Source organism: Pleurodeles waltl, chromosome 12, assembly GCF_031143425.1.
Source record: "Pleurodeles waltl isolate 20211129_DDA chromosome 12, aPleWal1.hap1.20221129, whole genome shotgun sequence".
Classification (NCBI taxonomy): Eukaryota; Metazoa; Chordata; class Amphibia; order Caudata; family Salamandridae; genus Pleurodeles; species Pleurodeles waltl.
In genome coordinates, this window is record NC_090451.1 from 641,388,533 (window position 1) to 641,416,073 (window position 27,541).

Sequence of the window (27,541 nt, forward strand, 5' to 3'; positions counted from 1 at the left end):
AACTATTCAGGTATCTAGGACATTTTAACATTACAATATCAAGTGTTTGCCCATTTAAGTTCAAGGAAAGGAGCCATACTGCAGTCATCTCAGACAGGTAGATAAATAAACAAAATGATCACTATTGCATTGAGGGGGAAGCACTTTTTCCCTGTGGAAGCATATAACTTCTGCCCAATCAACACACGTACTCCTGGTTACCAACATGTGGGTAGTGCCAAAGCCCCTCTGTATAGTACACCTAAATACTTTTTTTTAAAGCTTTATCACATTACCGCTGGTGACAAGTATGCTGTCAAACCAAACAATAAAAACAAAAATCCCAAGTTATTTAACCAAGATCAGGGTTCAAGGGGTTAAATTTGTGCAGTGAAGTAAATTCACATTGAAGAGGGCTTGTGACTCTAACGTGTGTTGTCTTCCTACAGAACATCATTGTAAAATATAATCTGCTGGCTCATACGTTATTTTCAAGTACTTGTTAGAGTACTTTAAGCCACGATGAGTCTTTTTCACTTTAACTCCCAACCACACCTCGGTTTTGCTGAGACAATGTACAGTTGCTGGTGGCTCTCTTTGTTTTACATCTCATAAGGGGTTCTTTCTACTAGCAGTGCTTGTTAGTGTTAACAAACTGATGACCAAAGGCGGCAGGTCACTTTCTAACTATAACAATAATCACAACTCGCAAAAGGATTTTGTGAGATACTGAAAGGGGTCACTCCTTTTTAAAAGAGACTCTGCCAAGCCACGCACATTCATATAAAGGCAGCTGTCCTTTCATTCCACTTAGGAGAAAGATAACCTTGGTTTCAATGTCAGTTAGGATTTTATTTTAAAATGGGCTTCAGTGGAAGGAGGAGAGTCACAATACTGAGTTTTTAGTTTCAACGTACTCAGATATTGACTCCACAATATCACCTTTCACTATATCATCAAGGCAAGTAGATGTGAGGTTAGAATAGTAAATCTACACTTCCCTGTAGATATGTACCTTGATGCAATAGTGGTAGCTATTTGAGCATGTGATATTTCGGTCTTGGAGATCTTGCAATACAATAGAGAGACAAAAAACCCAGGAAGTATTTATCAAACATACCCCTTTAGTACTCGACTCTTGGGATAGTGAAGCAGGACAGTGTAAGTCTTGCACAAAGCAGGCTGCATGCCAGAAAACTGACGACAAGAATATTGGCCTTCCAAAATATTGGCTACCTTTATAATGTGACGGTAATTGCATTACTCTTAATTCCACAAAGTACTAGAAGATATGTACATCATCAAGTAACATGTATTTCTTTAGCAACCTGTTTTCCACAGATTATGCTATTTTGGCGACAGGCACGCCTTCAACTCTAGCAGCCTGTTTTGCCCTTTAACTTTAGCAGCCGTTCAGCCACATATTCAGCTATCTCAGTGACAAGAACGACTTCAACTCTAGCAGATTGTTCTGCAGCATGTTCAGCGACAGGCACACCTGTAACTCGCTCCTGTAACGCTTGGTTGTCATTCTTGAACTTAGAAAACTACAGTTTAATTAGGAGCACCATATTAGGTATTTGAAGCAGTTTGTGAGACTAGATATTGAGAGTTTATAAAATGACATTAAGTCAGGGCATTTATATTCCATTTCAACTGATTAATTGTTTAATCTGTTATTTAGCCAAAACGTACCTATGTTTCTATTTGAGTAAGGTGAATGAATACCATTACCATGCAGAATGTAACAGCACCTCCATTCTTTTTGTCAAGTCTAGGTGATCCACCTATTAAATGGAAGAAATGGAAAAAAGTTTTCGAAAGATACGCCAGGGTCTGTGGCACTTATTTGAGTGCAGAAAAGAGAACCACACTTTTACTTCACTGACTTGGAGCTGAAGGTCAAGACGTTTTTGACCATCTTCCGGATGTTCTAGACAATGAAGCTATTGATCTCAATGAATATGAGACATGCATACGAAAGTTAGACTTACATTAGTTGCAAAAAGATAAGCACTATTCTCAAAAGATACCACTTCAGGAAGAGGGTACAAAATGAGGGAGAGTCTACAGAGAACTATATTACAGATTTTAGAAGTTTAGCATCCTCATGTAAATTTGGTTCCTTGCAAGATGAAAGAATTAACGATTAGTTTATGTTAGAATGCAACATTAAGAAGGTGTGTGACAAACTCTGGTTGTGAGATGAACCTACTCTAGATTAGGTCTTTTCAGTAGCTGGAAAAATTTAACATTCCAGGAAGTGTGCAGAGGTCATGAAAAGGTCACGAAGATGTACATGTTGTTAAAAATTGAAAAAAGGGAAGGAACAAGTGTCTACTCGGAGTACAGATAAGCAGTCAAAGGTTGAGAAAAATGTTTTAGGTGTGATAAAGAAGGACATTTTGCTAATGACAAAACATGCCCTTCCCTTAAAGGTGTCTGTTTGTATTGTAAGAAAAAGGGTAATTTTGTGACAGGCTGTAGAATGAAAAAAGCTAAACAAAAGGTAAATTATATTGATGTGAATGATAAAGAGGACGGAAACCGCAATTTTGAATGTGGCCAAATAATTGTATAAGTTGGGAATAAAAGTGATGCGGGTCTACTAGATTATATTGAAGTTTGGTAAAAGAAAACCAAAATGTAATTTGATTCTGGAGCAAAGATTACAATTATTACAAGTACATTTTATGATGATAACCTGAAAGGGAAAGTGAAGTTATTGAAACCTGACAACAGACCTTGTGAGTATGGTGGAGAGTCCACTGAATTGCATGGTTGCTTTGTTTGGTTGATTGATTATAAACATCATTATACCTCTAGGAAGGTGTATGTTTAAAAAAAAAAAGTGATAGCATTACAAGTTGGTTACATCAAAGAGATTTAAGGGTGATTCTGGACCCTAATAGCTCTAAATCCATAATTTTGAAGAAGGGTCATTGTGTGAGCGTAGTGGGTGATGAGGAGATTACTAGACCAACATCACCGGATGAATCCAAAAATGAATTTCCACAAGTATCTAGAAATGAGTTAGGATGCATGAAGGATTATACCCACAAAATTCAATTGCAACCTGATGCACAGCAACATTTGTAGTGTTAATATAACAGTAAGAGAGAAGATGCATGTGGAGTTGGAAAATCTTGAGAGTCAAGGAATAATTCAAGAAATAGAGGGTACTGAATAGTTAGCACCTGGTGTGATGGCTAGGAAGGCTAATGGTTGTGTGAGATTATGTGTTGACCTTAGAAAACTAAACAAATGTGTCATGGTTGATAGATATCCACTTCCAAATATTTCAGAACTATTGATGATGCTGGGAGGAGAAAATATTTTTAGTACCACTGACCTCACTTCGGCCTATCATCAAATTGAACTAGACAAATTTTCTAAAATCCTCACAGCGTTCATAACACCCTTTGGGACTTTCAGATATGTTAGACTGCCATTTTGGTTGGTTTCAGCAGCCTAATTATTTCACGGTACAATGGAGAAAATCTTGCATGAAGTAAGTGGGGAGTGTGTGTGCGTGTGTATCAGGATGGTATACTTGGGTATGGAAAAGATAAGATTGAACATAATGAAAGAGTACAGAAAGTGCTAAGTAAATTAAATTAACACAATCTTTCCATCAAGATAGATACATGTAAATTTGGCATAAAAACAATTGATTATCTTGGGCACAGAATCACAGGTGATGGGATATTTCCCAAAACAGATCTTAACACAATGCAAAACATTATTCCTCTTTCTAACAAAAAAATACTTATGCGGTTTCTAGGAATGGCAGAATAATATAATAAGTTAATTAGAAATTTTGCAGAGATCAGTTCGAACATGAGGCATTTGTTGAAAAAGTGAGTTGATTTTGTGTGGAATCCCGAGTGTTAAAAATAATTTGTAGAGCTGAAAAATAAGCTAGCTCTTGTTCCAAAACTCAAAAATCTGATCCAAAGAAAAGCTCGATAATAACCACTGATGGTAGTCTCAAAGGTCTAGCTGCCAAAAATACCATTAGGTTCATTTCAAGGAGTTCAAAAGGAGCAGAGACAAGGTATTCTGTGACAGAAAGAGAAGCTTTAGCTGTACATTGGGCAATAAAGAAATTGAAGTTCTTATGGGGAAGTTCATTAGCAGGAAGAACTGATCACGAACCCTTATATGAGGTCTTCAAATCAAAAGGAATTGAGGCTGTGTCAGGCAGGATCACGAAGTAGGTTGTGAGTTTGCAAGAGTATGACTTTAAGGTAAGATACATTCCTGGGATGGAGAATGTTTTGGCTGATACAATGTCCAGGTTAGTACCCGACATGAATGATTGACAAAAGGAAGATGTGAATGATTCTGACCAGGGTAAATTTGCCTGTGAGATTAACTACAAAATTATTTCTGAAGAGAGATGATGAGAAGAAGTTCAGAAGGATGAAGTATTATAAAAAGTGATTAATCTACTGCACCTTGGTTGGAAACAAAGAAAACAAGGAGGGGCTGAGTGTAAAGAGTATTGGTGGGTGAAAGATCAATTGGCTTACAATAAAGGTTTGTTGTTTATGGGTACAAGATTAGTTTCTCCAAGAAAGTTAATAGGAGAGTTGTTAGAACAAGCACACAGGTGTCATTTAGGAATTTCTAAAACTAAAGAGAGGTTACAATCTTCATATTGGTGGCCAGGGATGGCTCTTCAAGCAGAACGATTAGTGAGAGAGCGTATGCGGTGAGTGAAAATGTCATGAAACCAAAGTGCAACCCGTGGTGATCAGGAATCGTCCAGCAGGTCCATGGCAAGATATTGCTCTGGATATTCTAAGACCTATTCATGGGGATGGGCCCAAAATGTTTATCACTGTGGTGATGGATATTTTCTCCAAGTGACTGGAAATGTGTTTTACAAAGGGAATTGAGACTAAACATGTCAATAAATTTCTAAAAGAATTAATAATGAGAGAAGGGATTCCTGAGACACTACTTACTGACAATTGGATGCAGCTGGTGTCTAGAGAAATGGAGATTTTCCTTGAAGGCTGTGGAGTCAAACACAAAAAGTGTGCTCTCTATCATCCTGAAACAATTGGGATGGTGCAGAGGTTTAATTGAGTATTAAAAGAAAACATTTATTTGGCAAAGGACAATCAGCCATGTATGAGGGAGTTTGGATGTTTGGAAACTGAAGGAAGACAAAAACATAAAAGTCAGCAAAGTAAACTTTGACAGAAGAAATTCTGTTAAACAAACAGTAGTTGCAGTAGGTGAGTGGGTCATGATAAAGAAAGCTGGTTAAAAAATAGATTGGCAAATTGTCAATACCTATGAAAGTGATTACGATTTTCACCAATACAGTCAAGAGAGAAGATCACAAGTGTGGAATCTCAATAGCGTGGTAATTTAGAAGTGTAAGGAGAGGAGAAAAAATGGAAATGCCTCTCAGAATAATAAACAAAGAGTTGATGTATGTGAAGACTCTAGCCACGATGTTACACTTATGCGGAGGTCTAATAGAGAAGTAATGACTTCATCATATTTAAAAGATTATATTGTAAATTAAATTATACTTGTTTTATCATGTCATCAGCATTACACTGTGATCATTTATCTTGGGGTAAAATGTGTAGTTATTAGATTCACTGCTTACCTCAAATCTTTCTGGATTATTGTTTCATAGAGTTTCATATGGAAGGGAATTGTGAGGTAACATGATGTGTTGCACACCAAACAGTGTGAGATATAATGTCATCACTTCTAGAACCTAAGTATATGTTTGTTCTAAAGAGAATGTTACGATTCAAACAGATTGACGCTAAAGAGTGGTTGATGGCTGGGATGTTTCTCTTGTACCAAGTATGATAGTAAGCGATTTATCATCCACTACCTCAATTTCTATGTGTTCATTGTGGAGGACCATGTACTTTATAAACAGTATTTTGGCCAAAATAGTTTAACAGGTCACTATTAAAAACCTCAATATTCTGGTAGAAAAGCCTCAACAAAGTAATGTTTGCCGAAAACTCAGTAACACATATAACTCACTAATCACAATCTTCTGAATCAATGTGGTAAAAAGAAAAGCAATGAAAACTATACCCCTCTTGTTCCTTCCTAACCAGAGGTCTGCATTAGAGTATCTTTACTGCTGTCAGAATTAACTCAAGTCAAGTCAATTCCATGGTTTTATAAAAAATATTAATAGATAAGGCTGTTAAGGGCTCTTGTGAATACCACAGCCTTAGTGAATCTAGTCCCTGAAACTGTAATACGCATGTGTTCACTTGTTGCTCAGCGGCGACAGTATACAGTTGCAGGCAGTTCAAGGGAGACTTCATTAAGTTGTAGCGGGTCAGGTTGTGCACTACCATCAAGGCTTTATTATGTTCATGTGACCTTTGCCTGACCTTGGAGGATTCTTTTCAAGTCCAACAAATGCTGCCAATCAAGATGGAATGGAAGAGTAAACGAAGATGGAGTGCCTCGACAACGGGAGGAAGGGAGCAGAGAGCAACGAAGCACAGATTTGTGAAAGTCTATCGCTGGAGAAGAACTAAAGATGCTTCCATTGTCCACACACTCGATTCTCCAGGTCTGGCAGGATTATGGAAGTAAATGGCCAAATTTCAGTAACATTTATGATTTTTCAGCAACCATGTCAATTAAAGTACAAGGGCGCCTATTTTTGAAAGTATTGATCACCATCAACTTTTTCCCAAGTTGATGAAAGTATGCAGCGTGAAGAACACTGATGGCCTTAGCTAAGGCACTCCTCTATTTTCTACTGCCATATACACCAAGGGAAACAACAGTAGCGTTCATGCTGTACCCAGCCTCACAAGGACAGGAGGGGAAAGAACTGTAAGAAAATACTGAACCGAGAGATAGAACTGAAAGTGATGGTTTTATTTTACCTGTATTTTTTAATTTCCTGGATTCAATTGTATTTAGTATGCAGCACTTGAAAGATATAGCGATAATTGTTTAACTTGCTGTAATGTGTTTTGTTGAATTTCGTAAACTGTATCTTAGTATTTTGTATTTGAAGGATCTATGTAAGAACGTCCCTCATGAAGAGACGAAATCTGATGTGCATTGTGCTTAAAACAATACGTCACAAATTACACTATTTATTTCACCTGAAGAAATTGAGGTGAAAACAAAATCTTTAACCATCACATGATGAAACCATAGACTTTATATAAAATATTAAAAGCATGAACTTGATTTTGATTTTATGTTTTTCCTAGGACCTTGCTTGACAAATTCTGTTACCAGATTGGGTTTCACCAGTTGACAAAAATCAACCTGGCAAAGCTCTTCTTGACAAAAACGAGCTTCTTCAATTTGTTTCACCCTGTTTCTTTAAGGGACCCCATTACCCCTTTAGCCACCTGATCCTCTCCCTCTGCCTTTCAACGCCCATTTGTGCCGCTCCACTCCCCTCTTCACACCCTCAAAACAATATCCCACACCTACCTATGCCTCCCCATCCACTATACCCACACTATTTTCCTTACTTACCTTTGTTTCAGACTGCTCACCATATTTTCTATCTCATTTTCAACTTATTGTTTTTAACTCCGGGTCGCGTTGGACGTAAAAGTAAGAGTACTGCAAGTACAGACTTTTTTTTTTAAATACTCCATTATAGTTTTTTTCACAGAAACATACTATTTTGTACAAAATGTATTTCATCATTTCAACTCTTCCCCAAAATTAAGTTTAGTTTTGTAAGCCTGATTTTGTAATTTGGGGGATTCATCAAAATGCGAGAGTGGCGTGCCTCTTACACAGCCGGCGGTGAGAGGTCCAGTTAAGTGAGGTTGTCTAACCTTTTATACAAAGGAGGCCGCTAGGGAACCTACTGAAGGTAATAGGTAGAATGACCTATCACTTCCACTACAGATCATGATCCTGCCACTGTCAGTCTCACAAAGCATGGTCAGGGATGGCAACAGCCCTTCTCTCTATGAGGGTGGTAACGAGGGGTCACTGTACACGTTGCTTGGAACTCTGAGAAACAACTTTTGAGTATCTGGTCTTCCAGGTCTTGCTGCATTATTGCAGGCAACATTATTCAGGAAAACCTCCCTCATGGCCACCAAGAGTAGACACTTATTCTAGCAGTCAAGGCAATTTGCAGGGCTCAAAAGGGAGGGAAGTTTAAACCTTCTTTGCCAGCTAGCAGATACTTTGGAAGGCCAAGGAAAACCACAGCCTACAGATGTAAGGTTTAGCTACTTCTGTATTAGACACCTTATTCACAGCCTTGCTAGGTAAACTGTTCCAAAAGTCAACATAGAACATGGAACATACACAACACACGTCCTGTGATGGCACCTTTGACGGGATTCTACTGCTTGCAGCAGGAAGCAGATTGTCACACTCCCCCCCCGCCCCCCCCCCCCCACTTTCAACAAATACAAACTGAACAATCCACTCTGTCTGCCTCAAGAAAAACATACATACATAAAGATACATATGAATTAAGCAGAGAAGTATATTTCACTTAATCAGCGATACTCGGTTCATGGTCTAGATAGACCCATCTGCAATTCTGACAGCAATTCTAAACGTCTAGACGACCTGCACGGACATACAAAATTTCGATTATCCTTTTGGAACTGGCAATTTCACTATTAGCATGTCTCCCACTTCAAGCCATTTTCAACTTCTCATTTCATGCTATATTGCCGGTGTCACATTTTACACAGTTTTTAGGTTGAGCATAAGCATACAGCCTCTTGTATACTTTTAAGTATTCTTCTTCTATGGGCTTCCAGCTATTTCATTTTTAGTTTCAATATCATTTAAAAATCCTTGCTTGCTAGTGGTCAGTCATGCCTCTTTGTCCCTCCTTCTTCTGTATGGGAGCAGGGACCAACTACTGTATAACACGTTGTCCTCTTTATCTGGTCTCGATGGGACATTTTTTTTTTTTTTTTTTTAAACTTTCTTTCCTGCTCCTATCCAGGGAAGCTCCCATGTTCATTTGCAGAGCATTCTTGCTCTGAGCTTAGCTGTACACAAGGCTATGAATCAGGCTGTCATCTTGGTCACTTTTGGTCTTTATAGGCTCTCTGCACACTCTCTCAGCTGCCTGGTTCCCACCCTTCCTTTGCTTGGATTTTCTTTACTAAGAGTGCCTGCCTGGAGGATCACTTGTAATTGCTTATAGCCTAGGCACCCAGCTTTACCAGGGCTCCACAATCCTTAGAGACAGTGCACACTTCTGCTACAAACTGGGATCCCACTCGCAGCTCCACCAGTGTACCTTAGTCACACACTCCAAGCCCTCAACAGTGCCAATGCCAGAACTCCACACAAGCTGTCTGTCAGAGCACCTCAGTTCTTGCAGTCAGTACACACTGCTGCTCCAGTACTGTGACCTCACACGCAGCTCCATCAGTGCACCTCAGTTCACACACTCCAAACCCTCAGCTGTGCCAGTGCCACGAACCCCAAGCACGTTGTCTTCCAGAGCACTTCAGTTTTTGCAGTCAGTACACTCTGCTGCTCCAGTACTGGGACCTCGGGCGCAGCTCCATCAGTGCAACTCCATTCACACGCTCCAAGCCCTGAGCAGTGCCAGTGCCAGGAACCCCACACACACTGTCTGCCAGAGCACCTCAGTTCTTGCAGTCAGTACACTCTGCTGCTCCAGTACTGGGACCTCGGGTGCAGCTCCATCAGTGCACCTCCATTCACACACTCCAAGCCCTCAGCTGTGCCAGTGCCAGAACCCCACGCATGCTCTCTGCCAGAGCACCTCAGTTCTTGCAGTCAGTACACTCTGCTGCTCTAGTACTGGGACCTCTGTTGCAGCGCCATCAGTGCACCTCTGTACACACGCACCAATCCCTCAGTTGCACCAGTAACCCGACGCACGTTGTCTGCCAGAGCACCTCAGTTCTTGCAGTCAGTACTCTCTGCTGCTTCAGTTCTGGGACCTCGGGCATTGCTCCATAACTGCACCACCGTTCACATGCTCCAAGCTCTTAGCCGTGCCATTGCCAGGACCCCCAAGCACGCTGTCTGCCAGAGCACCTCAGTTTTTGCAGTCAGTACACTCTACTATTCCAGTACTGGGATCTCAGGTGCAGCTCCATCAGTGCACCTCAGTTCTACCACGGTGAGGTCACTTTCTTTCCTATACTGGGACCCTGTTCACATACAGTTCCACTACAGCAATTCAATTCTAATATTCAGTCCCAATGCCAAGCCAGTCCTGGACCCAAAGAGCAAAACACAGCTTAGCCAGTGCACCTCAAGTCCAACATCGAACGCCACTATTGATGGGAACCACCACAGCTCTGCCAGAATCCATCAATTCTAAAATTCAGTGCACATTTCTTCTCAGTACTAAGGCTCACACACACTCACACACACACACACACTTGAGGACTCTTCAATTCTGTGGTTCAGAGGCAAGGTCATTCCCATGCTGGCCCCCCCTCACATCTTCACCAGGGCACCTCCAGGCTAACACTCAGCAACACTTGCACACAGTTTTGCTCTTTCTTTCATCTGTTTATTTCTACTCCTCTCCATTTTTTTTAATATGTCCCTATTGCTACCTCCTCTTTCAAACTTGCAATAAACGTAGTTATTTGTTTCATCTGTTTTTCTTCATCAGGCATTCGTTCTTTCGCAATTTTTTTCTCTTCCCTTCACTCTTACTTTGTCTTTTTAGGGTCGAGTGTGCAAGCACTCTGGCCTGTCGTAATCTCTTTGTGGGCTTTTAACCAAGCCCACTCTTGCTATTCATTCTTTGTTGCGCTTGTCTTAATGCTTCATTTTATTTGGTGCATTTTGCAAAATGTCCCTCCTTTATGTGCTGAGTTCCCTCCCAGGTGATTTCACTAAGTGAACATGTTTGTTGGTCATCACACTATGTCATGCTTCCTCCTGTTACAGCGTGTATTGGCCTTCCTCCGGTTTCGGTTTGCCTTTTTTCCCAGCCACGATCCTTTATAGACATTCACGCAGGGAGCCAAAAACTCTCGCACTCATGGCGGCCAGGGCGCTTTGAATTGACTTGATTCTGTCAGCTATTTTACTTTTCATTTTCAAATTTATGTGTCAAGAAAAGTCCATTAAGGAATTTACAATGCTAATAGCTCTAACTCGAGCAAACACAAGACACGTTGCATTGGAAATGCTCGTTTTTTTCAGTCTTCACACAATCTTGAGACAAAATAATATTAGGTTTTCTACCTCTTCATTTTTCAAGAGATTTTGCTTGTAGAGGCATGCAGCGTCATACTTTGCACCACCGACTATTTGTCAACCTTCTCTCTCCACAATTTCCCTGTAGATCTAACCAGTTGTATTGCTTCTTTTACTGTCTTGTTAGCCTTTTGACCAGGCCATCTCCCTCTGAATGACACACAGCACATTTGTTGTGAAGTATTCAACGTTTCTTTAAAACTTTAATATGATTTGTGAAATCAATTGGGGGACACTGTCAGTTAGAAAACTGCAGGTAAGTCTACTCCAATAAATACTTTACCCCAAAAATCAGGGACAGAGCTAGTTTCGATATTGGGAAGTATCTTGATTTCAGTCCAGCTAGAAAAATAGCTATTAAAACCGGCATTCATACAGGTGAATGCTCACCATCTTTGATTTAATTATCTCAAGGGCTAACGCCTCCCATGGACTGATGGGTAGTTTCCTGTATTTTGTGGGAGGTGTACTGATCATTCTCACTGTGTCCCTCATACAGGAATCTACACATTTAATAACTTTCTACTTGGGAATCCATACCTGACCATCAATAATCACGCTGCACTCTATAGTTGGTCTCACTGATTCACTGGTGTGTTAAGTCCAAACGCTTACACCAAAGAGTTCCTCGGGTACCGACCTATCTATAATCTCTCACAATGACATCACAAGCAGGGGCTAACTCTCTTTCTCCATCCAATATCCTACTAAATCAGCATCACAATTCTCTCTATTACACTAAACCACTAAATGTACTACTAAACCACAGCATACAGAGTTAAGGGTCAGCTTTATGGGGCACCTCATCCACCATCTTTTCCAGGTTTTAAAAGTCAGCTTAGAACATGGAAAGTACACAAGTATGAATAATGATAGAAATGTTGAAAGATTTCCACTGCTTATAGTAGCAAGCAGGATGCCACAAATATCATCAAAGGGCCACAATCATGGAAATGCCATTGACTATCAAAGGTGGTACAGAAGACACAACCCATGTGCTGGACAGGCCACTGAGGAGAGACTAAAAAAAAGAATCCCATGGACCAAACAATTGCCTGGGTTACCAGGAGAAGTAATATGACCTGGTATCTAGGTCAACCTCAAGAGCTGTTCACATATCAGTTAAAAAGGCCCTGAATGGTCAGGAGGACAATTCCTGTGGCGTAACAAAGGCCCCTGCAGTCCTTGCAGTGCGGAGGGCCTCCAAGCACAGTACATTGTGCACAGGTGGCAGGCCCCTGACTGGGTCCACAGAGGAAGAAGCCCCGATGGGTACTTTGCAGGTGGCCCCCTTACGTTTTGTTACATCACTGAACAAGTCAGTAACATGTCACACAACACAGTCCTTGAAAGGCCACTCAGGTTGGGTCAGATTCAGTATTTGTAACGCACAATTGATTCGCCCAAATACTTCACTTACCAGGCTGTCTTCTAAGTTGTAGTCAAAATATTGCTTTGCATAGTTTTTCGTCCTTTCCAGAAAATCACGGTATTCAGGATTTTCCGGCTCCCGATAGGTTATTATCATCACAGCCTTAATAAAACAGAAAAAAGTAACTGTTAAGTCACATATCTGGTCTCATGTATTAAAAATACACTTAAGTTCTATAACACCTGAATCCACTGCTCATGACCTCATAGAGTAGTACCAGTGACATCACAAATAGCAATTGATGATAAGTGGCAGAACAGTGACCTGACGATTCACAAATCAAGGCAGCTAAAGTAAGTCAGAAACTAACCTGATGTGAGTCAGTAGGTAGGGACATGGTGAATGTAAGAAAGGAAGGGACCTGGCAAAAGTCAGAAAGAAAACAACTGGTAGGAGTCAGAAAGAGTACCTGGTAGGAGTAAAAAAGGTATAGCTGGTGAGAGTCATAAAGGGAACCCTTGCGAGTCAGTCAGAAAAAGGTGGGGAAACAGCCTTTAACAACACGGGCATGAAGACGCAATGCCTTTGCCATGCATACACTTTACAACATATGCATCGAAAGGTTAAGTACACATAAGGTAACTGTGTGTTTATATACATATAAATATGTATATGTGGGACATAGGTAGGTAGAATGTTGGGTTGGTATGTGGAATGTACAGGGAGAGCTATTTTGTGGTGTGTTGGTTGGGGGTGGCAGTTGGAGCTGATATGGTCTCTCAGGTCGGCATGCTGGCACCGCTCCTTATCTGAATTTCGTCTTGAATAAAACCCCTGATTAGACCTACCTAGAGGAAGCCCTTCTTCTCAACAGTATCTATCTATCTATCTATCTATCTATCTGTCTGTCTGTCTGTCTGTCTGTCTGTCTGTCTATCTATCTATCTATTCATCTGTTAGGGATGGGTAGGGTATTAGGTGGTAACAGTGTTTACTGGGTTTAGGCGTGGGTAGTGATATTAGTTAGAAAGGGTATATTTAGGGTTTAGGGGTGGTTACGAATATAGGATGGCAGGGGTGTTTATTAGGGTTTAGGGGTAGGTAAGGGTTTTGGGTTTAAGGGTGTTTTTCCATTGAGGGGTAGGTAGGGTGGAAAGGGTGTTGTTAGGGTTTAAAGATGGGTAGGGGTATTGGGTGGTAAGGATGTTTTTAGGGTTTAGGGGTGGGGAGGGGAGGGGTGTTGGGTGATAAGGAGCTATTTAGGGTTTAGGGATGGGCAGGGGCATGGGTGGTAAGGTTATTGGGTGATGATGGTGTTTTTAGGGTTTAGCAGTGGGTAAGGAGTATAGGGTAGTAAGGGTATTTTTAAAGTTTAGAGGTGGGTAAGTGTATTGGTGGTAAATGTCTTTTTAGGGTGAATAGTTGTAAAGAGTGGTAAGGTGTTTTTAGGGTTTAGGAGCAGGTCACAGTATGGGGTGGTAAAGGTAATTTTTTTTTTTTAATGGGGGATTTCCTCCTAATTTTTAAAAACAGTTATTTATATATATACCTACACACACACACACACACACAGGTTTTACTTACCTTATATATACTTACCATGCGTTGTAAAGTGTGTGAAGGCATGTGTGGTAAAGGCATTAGCGTGGTAGAGGCTTACGTTGTAAACGCAATGTGTGGTAAAGGCATTGCGAGGTAATGGATGCGTAGTAAAGGCATGCTTTATAAATGCCCGCATTGTTAAGTCATACATATGAAAAAGGGATTTTGCAACATCAGAAAGTAAGGCTCATTGCAACACTCAGAATAAAGAGAGTTGGTAGGTGGTATAAAAGCGGATCATGCAACAGTCAGGGTGAGACGTGATGAAAGTTGGACATGAAAGGTTAAAGGGCATATGTACAAAACCATTGCGAAGTGGTATTCAGTCGCAAGCTGAATATGAATTGCAACACAGTGAAATAAAAATGTAAGAAACACATTCGCAGTCCTAAATTAAATGGTCAATAAGAAATAAGTATTTGCTTTTCACTACTCATATGCTCATCCCAGTCGCAAATAGCGAACATTTGTGAAAACACTATTTTGCACATGCAATTGATCATCACCTCTACCCAGGTGGTAATCATGTGCAAACTACAATAAAGCCTCAAAATGTATCATATTTTTCCAGAATGGCTGCTCTGTATGTCTTGGCAAGGAGAACCAGGATTTTGGTGGGTTTACATTGAAGGTGGAAAAGACAAGAGATAATCTTCAGACTGAGGGCCACAGTTTTTCAACAAACAGAGGATGGGATATACACCAAGTATAGGCTAAGTAAAGCAGTAATCATGGTTCTAATTGCTGATCTAAAGGCTCGGCTTGAGAGACACAACTTATGTAGTAAGTCCATCCTTACTCGTGCTTGTGTTATACAGTTTACATCTATTAACGTCTGGGAGCTATCAACATGGAGATAATTTAGAGATCGCAGCTGTGACCCAGGTTTGCCTCTTGTGAACCCTAACACTGCTGATGCAACCCCGGGTCTTAAAGGTGGAGAACTAGTAGCAGGCAAATAAAGTAAACAGTTTTCCGATAAATACTGTTTACCTGCTGCAGATCATATGGGGAGACTATTGTTAAGTTGGGAAAATATAAATTCAAAAGTGGAATGTGCACTATTGCCATTACAAATAAAATTAAACAATTTCTTTAAATAAACATTAAAAAAAGCTTCAATTTTTTAAAATTATTGCCACAGTCCATTACTGTGAAACTTAAAAAAAAAAACATAAGTATTTGACCAGAAGTGCCACCTCAGTGTTCTGCATAAGGTCATATACAATATATAGTCCCAACATACTAGTGCTTGTGGGCCTGACCACTGCCTCTTCCTGTGAACTAGCAATCCTGGTCGACATATTTTGAGTAGTAAGCCTATATTACATTTTGATGGCAACAGAAAAAAATCAAATATTGTTACTATGATGTGCAAAAGTATACATTGCTATTTAAGGTGATAGTGCATATGCCTTACGTCCATGGATAATGGCTTCATATATCCACACGCAGTGAGCGACACTGCAAGGTGGCACATAGAAAAACTAGAGGTGACACTGAGCGCACATTTGCAATACTGAAAAGTAGATTCAGATGTCTGGAAAAGAATGGTGGTGCCATTAGGTACTTTCCTGAAACCTGTTGCAGGGTTGTTGCAACTGCAATTCTACACAATGTAGCAACTCACAAAGGCTTAGAAGTTACTGTATCAGAGTCTGAAACTCATGATGAGGAAGAACAGCTATTGCAACATTTATAAAAGGATGCATCATGAGCAGCAGACAGTCGAAGACGCAGCGCTAGCATAACTGATAATACTTTTTCTGAGTAAGTGAACTATTCAGACAATATTAGAAAATCACAATCAACAGCATGTTTGCAAGTAAACATAAACCAACCTTTATTCCTATGGTTTGCAAGGAACGTAAGCAATGAAATATGACATTACATCATGTCACAAGTATAGTTGAAAACTATTTTGACATATGTTTACAGACACGCAGGAAATCCAAAATAAACACAAGGATAACAGCCTATGACTTGCATTTGTTATGAACAGAAGTGCTGGCACTCACATTTACACCCACAGCCCTGAGTCACCTCATAGTGCCACTGACAGATATGGTACTGACACTAGATCGGTCATCACTCCCTGGCCATACTACCTGACTGACACCTGCGATCTGAGCGGTTTGTAAAGTCTTTACAGTATTTGTTATCTGTATCGGTCCATGAGTCACATCACAGCCACTTGGAGGTTGACAGTACGTCTGGACAGCACAGATGTCGCATGTGCAAGTCTGTTAATTGATCTTGTCATTCCAGCAAAGCGGGCAGTTTGTTGGCATTCCCTACATCTCTAGAGGACATGGTTGTTATTATGAGTCTTTAATGTGTTTGTGAGATTGTCAATCTTTGCATTGATGGTACTTTGATTATCAGCTAGAGTTGATGCAATATTATCCAGTCATTGTGGTTATACTTTTCTCAATATTAGAAGGTTTTGTATTAACCAGCTTTATTTCCTTCTGTTGCAGTCGCTGAATTTGAGCATCAATGCATCCAAGCCACCAAACGCTTGACATTTTAGAGATGTTACCATTTTCAATGTTTCTTTGGGATGGAGTGTTGGGAACACAGCCAGTGCGATGTCTACATCTTCCATTCAGTTTTCTTGGCCTGACTACAGGTTCTTGCCTCACACTTTGTGTGCTTGTTCCACAGACTTAATTTGCAGACTGTGTCTATTCTACAGTTGTGGGACTCATTGGTTCAGCTTGGGGTGTTGTGTTATGGCCCCAACACCAAGTGGCTCTTTGCATTGTATTTGGTAATCCTCAAGTTCCTTGCCTTCTGAAACATCACTTTCATAAGTATGGTTATCGGTTAGGAAATTGAATCACAATTACTTTCTTTAATATAGCTAAGTGATGTGTGTTTAATTTTGTTGTTTTGAAAAATTAACTTTGAGAGAAGTCACATCAGCCTATGATGAATGTACTTCAGCTTGTGTGAGGCACTGTTAATATGCAAGGGTTACTATTTTACTGACATATTTTTCATGTTATTTATTTTTATTATACACATTAAAACAGTGCTATTCTATGTGTAATGTGTTTATGCAAAGCCTAATGTGTATATAGTATTTTCATCAAAGTCTTCTAGTACACATACCTTGAGAGGTTCTGGGAATCTCAAATGTACCAATTGTGCTGAATCCTTCCACGGACTCTGGTTTTAAAGTTGTTTCCACAAGTTACTCTATCACAGTGGGTGGGGGGAAGTGGAGGGAAGTGGGGGAACCTCCTCCAGTTGCTGTGGCCTCACATACCTGGATTTTTACCTTCTCCCTTCCTGGATCTGTGGTCATACCATCTTTAACGGATTTCCTCAATGGATCTTGGTGTTACTCCCACTACACTATTTCTTTCATGCATTGCTTTCCAATTTGTTTTAAGATTCTGGCACTGCAAGAGATGCTTTCCCAAATAAAGCATCTCGGTGGGACACGCATTACTCTGTTGGTATATCCTGTTATTTCTCAGAAATGTTCAGTTTTCTCTTTCTGGTCACAGCATGCTTGTATGACTCCATTCTTACAATTTCTAATACCTTTAGAGGCACTCCATAATAGAATGTGTTTTAGATTCCACTGTTTTTCAAAATTAAAGTTAACTCAAACAGCCTCCATCTCTATTCCAAGCATGTTTGTTTAGATGTGTTGTCTTCTTTGGGATCCACTACAGTTCTTCCCTGTGTTTTTTAAGGTCCTGTCTAAGTGTCCCATATGTTTCTGCTAGAATCTCAACCACTTCAATGGAGTATTTTACCCTAAGCCCTTTAATGTAAAATACTGTATGTGTCTACCACTTTCATGTCTGCACTTTGGAGTTCTAGGTCCTTGTGGTATAGAAGGACCCTTAGTCAACAGTATTCCACCCAAACTTCCTCTCTCTTCTTCTAAGGTTTGTCTATATACATTTTCCCAAATTCGCTCTATAAACACATAAAGGGAATAGGGGTCCAAATTGCCTAATCTGTGATATATGACAAACCTGTTACCAGTGCACAATGCAGCAGATCAAGGGTTGCGGGCATCCAGTAAGAACTGAAAAAAATTTGTTTAGTTCCTTCTGAACATCTTGAATAATCCACTTCATGTTACATAGTGGGGACAGATATATTTGTTTTTATAAGCTTTAAATTGATTTGTCTGTAACCATGTGTGGGCAAAGGTTGTCCTAGCACCATTAGACTCAACCAAGATTTCCATCTTGCTGCCTCCCAGGTTTGCTTTTTTTAAATATGATAATGATGTACTAATAAAGAACTAGGGCGCTCCATTTATCTCTCTCATTTAAAAAAACATACTCTGAATGCATATAACTTTTGATTTAATCATATTTGTGGAGCTGTCTAAAATGTCCAAATGTGCTCATATGCCTGAACTTGTTTCTAAAGACGACTCGAAGTCTGTGAAATCCATAATGCAAATCATGGCTGCATAAGTACTGACTCCAAATCATTTGGAGTGCAAGTGAAATAGAAAAGGGGCAGGCATATGTCTGTCAGACACCTTTGAAGACTTTAAGGAACTATGTGAACTCCCTCTGTCTCCATATCTAACAGTAGCTTTGTTTGTGTGGCTGTACTTTATAACAGTATTATAAGGTGAATGCCCAGACCATTTTAAGCCAAATTATACCACAATTTAGCATGATTTATATTATCAAATGCAGACTGCAAGTCCATTAAAGATAAACCAAACATTCCCATTTTTGGTTATGACATATGTTAGCTACTAACAAACAAAAATTCAAACATTGTTCTACTATTCTCAGCCTGTGTGTAAAGCCTTATTGAATATACAGCAAGACAGCAGCATCTTTTGTAACTGGAAGTGGATAATCCAACCCATTAGTTTCCAAGTGGTGCTTCACATGGATATACAGCAGTAACAGGCGGATCCTTTCTATTTACTTTTTGGAAAGTAGGAATGATGACTGACTGACAGAATTACAGGATTAAATACACTGGTCAACAGTGGGACCCAAAAGTCTGATTTATAAAAATATATGTTAACTGGGACTCCATTTAGTCCTAGACTCTTACTATGTCAACAGATTATTGTAGGATTACATAATTGGGAAGGAGTGAATTCAGAGACAACTTTTAATGGTTTCCATAAAGTAAACTCAAACTCGACTAAGTATATTGGCCTACTGACCACTGTTTGAAATAGTATCTGTATGAGAGGCCAGTTTAAAAAACAAAAGATATATCTACTGGTGAACTGAACCTCTTGTGCTGTATTCTGCCACAAATCTTGTTTCCTTGCTTGGCAATCCTCTTGTACTTTTCATGTTCATATGCTGCAATCTTTGAGCTACAGAAATATTTTGAGCGCTTTTTTTCTTTTTTTAGAGAACAAGTATCACTGTTTTTGGAGACAACAAATGCCACCAGTTTATGTTCCCATGTCTGAAAATCTTAGTGGGACTGGCGTTCTTTCCTTATTTTTGCAACAAAATCCTCAAATGGCTTAGAGACAAGTTCGAAGGTGTATCAGCAGTTCAACATTCCATAACAGCAGAAAATCTGCCTTTATCCAAGTTGTGATAACAGATGCACAATCAATTTGTTGACATCTAGGGTATACATTAATTAAACTACGTTCAACCATTTGGCTTCTAGAATAAGAGATCTGCAAAATCAGAAAAGGTGAAGGCTAAAGGCTTATTACCACTCTCACTTCTTTGAAATCTTTAATGTGTGTAAAGGGTATCTTCCAGCTCATCACTCACAAAAGTCTGTCATTGGCAATTCCCATTCAGAGATTTATCACTCATCAGCTTCATCTATTTTCTTTCCACCCAATACAAACTCCAGTGTGGGTCTTAAGTCAGGTGCCTATATATAGGCAAGATAACTGGGCATCTACAAAAAAGAATAGAACAGATCCAGAGAGGATATGCTTTACCTCTGTATGGTTATGACCCACACCTAATATGGTACAATTCAAATGAAATGATACCCAAATCATTAGCCTCCTGTGTTTCTACTATGTCCCACCCGCACAGCTTGTGCATGAAAAGCTTGGCACCTACCCAGTACCAAAAGCTGTAAAAGTGAGTTCTCCCTCTTGTCTACAGTACCACTTCTCTCTATGAACTCACATCATACGTAATGTATCATTTAAGCAATTAAATTATCCCTCAAATAGGTTATTGACAATCAGTAGAAGATAAACACCTATGAAAAGATGAAAACCTATTCCCACTGCTGCAATCCGTCCCAGTAAGATGGATTGCTAACTACTACTTACAACAAGTCAGATCTTTTATTATTATACATTGCTTCTAAGACATAATTTTGTCATATCTGGCTTCGGTATACCTCTAATTTTAAGTGCATTATTAACAGGGACTATTTGTCACTCAAAGGGCAGTGCTTGTCAAGCACATTGTTCGTGAAGCAAATTGTCTTATCACTGTAAATAAAATCAAGCAAATTATTTGCTATTAAGCCCTAGTTACCCCACCACAATTCATGTAACTACTGAGCACTCCAATGTCTACGTTCTGAGCAGGATTTTATGAGCTTCATATTTGAATCAATTAATAAAAAATACTGTAACTTTTCAGTTTGTATGGACTAGAGAGTCAAGTTCTTTCTCTTGCCTCGTCTCCAAAAAGTAAATCATCAAAGGATATTTACAACCTAAAACCTTACCATAAGGAAAATTCATAATTGGAGAAGGAAAAATATATTATCTAGGGGCTGGCTTGAGATTTTAATTACTTTAACCAAATGTTGCATACATGACTATTAATCTACTGTAGCTAGAGCTCTGGGCAGAGAAGTTCCCAAAATATATATTCCTGGGGATGGTGCCACTTAGTGATTTCACTTTATAATTCTTTATAATGAGGCAAGTATTCTTTGTTCTTCTCTAAATTTGGCATCTTCCAGAATTTATCTTACAGTTCTTAATCAATAACCACTGAATCGATTGCCTCAATCATCCAAGGTATCAATAATTCTCATGTTCAGTGACAGTTGGTGTCCCTACTACAGTTCTTAAATCAGCACCATTACTGTGAGCTGATCTGCTACAACTTCTTTTTAAACATTCTATTATTAACAATAGGATTCCTGACTCATGGGAAGATAGTCATCTTATTCTGATATATAAAAAGGATTTAGGCCCAACCCTTTAAATGATCAACATGCTGCCCTTCTAGATGCTACAGGGACAATATTTGACATGGGTATTTTAAACCATCTAGGATCCTGGGTTCTAGAAAACAACTTGTTGCCAATTGGACAGGTGGTTCTTGTGTCTCTAAATAATATTTTACGTCTACAGCTTTTGACTGAGAGGTGTGTGCAATCCGTATCTGTAATGTATAGCATGCATTTGTTGACTTTATGTGTGTATTTGATAGGTTGATCATACTAAATTATGGCAAAAGTTAAAAGCTCTGAATATTCTTAACTACTAAATGCTATGATAAATGTTCATGTTGATACTCGGCTATGGGTCATGTTTAGAACCCACTCTGAACTTATTGCTAAAATCCCAGTGGTGAATGCCTTGAAATGGGATTGAGTGAGCTCTCTTAATATTTTCTGTTTAGATGCCAATTTTCAAAAACTAAGCAAAACATGTAATTCCCTTATTTCCCAAAGTTGGGCCAGCAGAGCTATTTATATGCATAATGATGATAACCTGTTATTAATTGAAAACTCTCTGGTAGGCCTAAAGAAACAACCTGATGCTTTGCCATTTTCTTCAAACACTGATAATTTGGAGGCAAATAAAAAAAAAAGTTATGATAACGAGTGCTCGAGGGAAAGCCACCCCACGACAGTGGTTGATTAATGACAGTGAACTTAAAGTTGTTAAACATCTTTGAGAGTTATGGTTTCAAATAATTTTTCATGTTTAACTCAGAGTAATATTCAGTCAGCTAATGCTAGCTCAGTTGGCCTGGGATTATTACATGTTTTCAAAGCATTAGTCAAGAGAGATTTAATTTCTTTATTAAATGTTTAAACCCCTAAAATTCCTTGCATCACTTCATATGCCATTGAGACTCAAGTTCTAACATCATTGAAATGCTAAGGTCGACTTTGGAGGACGTATTTTTGTTTCAGGTGGTCCAGTTGGTTTACAATCTTAGGTTAGAGCTTGGTGTAACTTTGTTAAACTATCAGGCATATTCCCAGGTGGGTAATTATTTTATTATTGACCAAAGCCCTACCTTCTGTGTTAAAAGGGCTTTTTTGGCATGAACTATTAAGTGATGTAGGATTTCAGTATTGTTTCTAAATTACTCTCTTGCTCAATGGAAGTCTTGGAGATAATTAAAAATAAGGTTTTACCTCAGCCATTTAAGGCTAGCATGACGTTTTGGGAAAATAAAATATCCAGGAGCAAACATTTTGATGCAGATCTTGCTCACTGCTTAAAAATAAACTGCACTTTTATTGGTCCCTGGTGAAAATGGGTGAACCTCACTTCTACTTAAGAAAGAACTTAGAACCTGAAGTGAGAAGAATCTTTCTGAATTTTAAATTAGGGAGCCTCATGCTAGGAAATAGCATCTGCCTTTCTGATACCAATGGCCCAAGCCACCCAGGACGTCCTTATTGCAATTCTGTGTAAACCATGGACTCTTTTTTGACCTGATTAACAGGTTAATCAAAAGTTCTTTTTACAACCACTTTTTCTAAAGTATAATGTCAATCCTTTTTCCGAAGCGCTGACACTGTATATTACTCGAAGTATCTTAATATCTGTTATCGACTGTAAAAATGTCCTAAATCTTTTCTCAAGTAGCAGCTGTATGGTGTATCTTGATTTTTATCCTGTTGTGTGGATCAGTTAAACGATTTCTGTGAAAAAAAATCTTTAAGAGATAAATACATAACCTAGACATCCTTATGGTTCACCTCACCATTACAGCGTTAAACGATTCTACAGCACCACACAAATTTCAGCAGCAGAAATTGAGGAACTCTGTCTAAGCAAAGAGCTCACAGAAAACAGGCATGAGTTGAAGCTGGGCTTCAATTTCACTTCAGTAGATTTACTGCTACTTTGGCAAGGCATGGTATACACCACCACATCACACCAAAATTCAGTAAGGGTGCATCACTAGCATGTTTGAAGGGAATAGATGTTAGCAGAAGTTGAGCTTGAAGTCTACATCAGCAGATTCACCTCTTTTTCTACATGGAAAACACTTTAACAATATATCAGCCAAGTAACCTTTCTGACTCTTGCTAAATTGCATTCCTAACTCTTCTAATATCATGTCTTACCCTCCACAGCACCACTCCGTTATGACTTGTGCTAAGTAGCTTTACAATACCCACCAAACCAATGCCAGCATTCTTGGCAGGTTCTTTTCCAGCTAATGTCAAGTCACCTTTCTCACTTTCATCAGGGATATTTATCATAGGCCTATGCCTTTCCTTTCTCGTACTCACCACAGCCTTTCCTCTCGGGGTCAGATTGGGAACAGAATTAGGCACGGGCCCCAAAACAAAGTGGACCACATTTGTGAATAATGGCCTTTCATGAAACGATGCCTAGTATCGGGAGTAATTGTGGGAGTATTATCTGATAAATTAAGCTTTCATCTAACTCATGGGGTCAGTAGCATTGGCTAAGACACGACACACCATTTGAACACAATTATTCCTTACCTGACCTTCAGGTCTACATAGTTCTCTATTTCGGGTGACTGAATTTGTTAATCACAACAAACAACAAACAACGAGGACACTGTTCCAGAAGAAAGGCAGGGAGACCTAACTCTCTAGGAGCAAGAGCCCTCACACATCCCAATGGACGAATTTGTTAATCACCTATTGGTCTACATTCCCCTTTCTTACTCGCTGTGTACATCTCTCTTATTCTTGCTATCACTATTGTGCCCCTCTATCTTGTTCTTCCCTTTTCTCCCACATTCTTCTACTTTTCTTTTCCTTGGTGTCTCTCATTCTACCTATCTCCTTCACTCAGTCTCTCACATCTCCCCTCTCTTTTCCTATCTCTCTCTCTCTCTCTCTCTCTCTCTAGAAATCCCCTCCTCTCTCTCCCACTCCTGTCTCCCCTGTGGGATCTTTATTCATTTATTTTTATATCTGTTACACCCATATTGCTCCTGCCATTTTGTATCTCTCTTTGACGTTTTATTTCTTTTCTCTGTCTTGCAAACCTTTGCTTTTCTCTTATCTTGCTCTCCTGGCAGTCTTTCTCACATCCCTCTGCCCCTTAAATTCCTTTGTACTATACCTAATGGTATATTCTTATTTGTCCACTTTATTGCTTTGCTGCAGACAGTAATGGAATGTCCTCCTGTGCCTGGAGACAGTGCTTAAACCAAAGGAGAATCCACCAGTAGAAATTCCTTTACCATTCCATCCCTTTGAAGAAGGGAATTCCACTGGTGGATTGCAATCTACAAATATCACGACCTCCTGGAATATTAACAACCTCTTAACTAAGCCCTAGACTGAGGGAGAGAATTAGAATAGTGCAAGTGAGGTAGTAGCCAACCTTCCTTTTTTCTCATAGATCAAGAAATGTTTGACACCCTCTTTTACCTTCCTCTCCACCAATAACCTTTGTCATTTACTTTTTTTGTAGTTTTATATAGTGGAAACCCTACCCAAATGTGCTTTACATAGACACATTCATTTTTATAGGCACAGGGAGATTAAGTGATTTGCCTAGAAACACAGAATGCTGAGCTGACACAGAGACAAACCCGGTTCCCAAGTTCCAATGTCGGCTGCTCTGGCCATTACACCACATCCTCGACCACTTTCCTGTCTCCCTCTTCCACACTTTCGCTTTCCAGCTTTCTCTCTCCACTTTAGCTTTTTAGCTTTCTCTCTATCTTTAACAAATATCTGACCCTTCTCTCTTCTGTCTTTCATCACTTCTTCTCCTTAATTTCTTCCATCTCACTCGCTCAATCTGCTTGCATCGCTAGCATTCTTAAACTCTCGCCTCTAACTTTCCTTCCTTACTTGATTTCCTTTTCCTCTTTGTAGGAAGTTGGCTCTGTATGTACTATTTCAAAGTAAGAAATAGCATGCACAGAGTCCAAGGGTTCCCCTTAGAGGTAAGATAGTGGCAAAAAGAGATCATTCTAATGTTCTATTTTGTGGTAGTGTGGTCGAGCAGTAGGCTTATCAGAGGGTAGTGTTAAGCATTTGTTGTACACACACAGGCAATAAATGAGGAACACACACTCAAAGACAATTCCAGGCCAATAGGTTTTTTATATAGAAAAATATATTTTCTTAGTTTATTTTAAGAACCGCAGGTTCAAGATTTACAAACAATACTTTAAATGAAAGGTATTTCACTCAGGTATCTTAGGAACTTTGAATCATCACAATAGCATGTACAGTTTTGGCAAAAATGGCAATAAGCAATTTTAAAATTGGACACAGTGCAAAATTCAACAGTTCATGGGTGAGGTAAGTAAATGTTAAGTTCACAGGTAAGTACAACACTTACAGGGTTCAAAGTTGGGTCCAAGGTAGCCCACCGTTGGGGTTTCAGGGCAACCCCAAAGTTACCACACCAGCAGCTTAGGGCCAGTCAGGTGCAGAGGTCAAAGTGGTGCCCAAAACGCATAGGCTTCAAAGGAGAATGGGTGCCCCGGTTCCAGTCTGCCAGCAGGTAAGTACCCGCGACATCGGAGGGCCGACCAGCGGGGTTTTGTAGGGCACAGGGGGGGACACAAGTCAGCACAAAAAGTACACCCTCAGCGGCATAGGGGCGGCCGGGTGCAGAGTGCATACAGGTGTCGGGTTTGCAATAGGTTTCAATGGGAGACCCAGGGGTTTCTTCATGATGCAGGCAGGCAGGGGGGGGCTCCTCGGGGTAGCCACCATCTGGGCTAGGGAGAGGGCCACCTGGGGGTCCCTCCTGCACTGGAGGTTGGATCCTTCAGGTCCTGGGGGCTGTGGGTGCAGTGGGTTTCCCAGGCGTCGGGTTCTTTGAAGCAGGCAGTCGCGGTCAGGGGAACCTCTGGATTCCCTCTGCAGGCGTCGCTGTGGGGGCTCAGGGGGTCAACTCTGGCTACTCACAGGGTCGTAGTCGCCGGGGAGTCCTCCCTGTAGCGTTGTTTCTCCGCAGGTCGAGCCGGGGGCGTCGGAAAGTCTCACGCTTCCGGCGGGAAACGTGTGGGCTTTAAAAGTTGCAGTCTCTGTGGAACAGGGCCGCTGTCCTCTGGAGTTCTTGGTCCTTTTAGATGCAGGGTAGTCCTCTGAGGCTTCAGAGGTCGCTGGACCCTGGGGGACGCGTCGCTGTTGCAGTTGTTCTTGAAGTGGGGAGACAGGCCGGTAGGGCTGGGGCCAAAGCAGTTGGTGTCTCCGTCTTCTCTGCAGGGCTTCAGGTCAGCAGTCCTTCTTCGTCTTCAGGTTGCAGGAATCTATCTTGCTTGGTTCTGGGGGGCCCTAAATACTCAATTTAGGGGGGTGTTTAGGTCTGGGAGGTTAGTAGACAATGGCTACTAGCCCTGAGGGTGGCTACACCCTCTTTGTGCCTCCTCCCTGAGGGGAGGGGGGCACATCCCTATTCCTATTGGGGGAATCCTCCAAAAGCAAGATGGAGGATTTCTAAAGGCAGGGGTCACCTCAGCTCTGGACACCTTAGGGGCTGTCCTGACTGGTGGGTGACGACTCCTTGTTTTTCTCATTATCTCCCCTGGACATGCCGCCAAAAGTGGGGGCTGTGTCCAGGGGGCAGCCATCTCCACTAGCTGGAGTGCCCTGGGGCATTGTAACACGAAGCCTGAGCCTTTGAGGCTCACTGCTAGGTGTTACAGTTCCTGCAGGGGGGAGGTGTGAAGCACCTCCACCCAGAGCAGGCTTTTGTTTCTGTCCTCAGAGAGCACAAAGGCCCTCCCCACATGGGCTCAGAAACTCGTCTCTCAGCAGCAGGCAGGGGCATCTCTAAGATGCCCTCTGTGTGCATTTTTTTATAAATCCAACACTGGCATCAGTGTGGGTTTATTATTCTGAGAAGTTTGATACCAAACTTCTCAGTATTCAGTGCAGCCATTATGGAGCTATGGAGTTCGTTTTTGACAAACTCCAGACCACATACTAAATATGGCCACACTGTACTTACAATGTCTAAGAATAGACTTAGACACTGTAGGGGCATATTGCTCATACAGCTATGCCCTCACCTGTGGTATAGTGCACCCTGCCTTAGGGCTGTAAGACCTGCTAGAGGGGTGACTTACCTATGCCACAGGCAGCATTTTGTGTGCATGGCATCCTGAAGGGGATGCCATGTCGACTTTGGCTTTTTCTCCCCAGCAACACAAACAATCTGCAATGGCAGTGTGCATGTGTTAGGTGTGGGGTCCTTGAGGGTGGCACAACATATGC

The 27,541-nt window shown here is 40.5% G+C and overlaps 1 protein-coding gene across 1 annotated transcript in view; it reads right to left on the bottom strand.

The window, feature by feature from the left end:
* Positions 1 to 27,541, bottom strand: part of NPR1 (natriuretic peptide receptor 1) — an 806,130-nt gene that overhangs the window by 588,789 nt on the left and 189,800 nt on the right. The window contains exon 3 of the mRNA XM_069218195.1: positions 12,614 to 12,727. Coding sequence (XP_069074296.1) covers positions 12,614 to 12,727 — 114 coding nt within the window. The remainder of the gene's footprint in view (positions 1 to 12,613; positions 12,728 to 27,541) is intronic.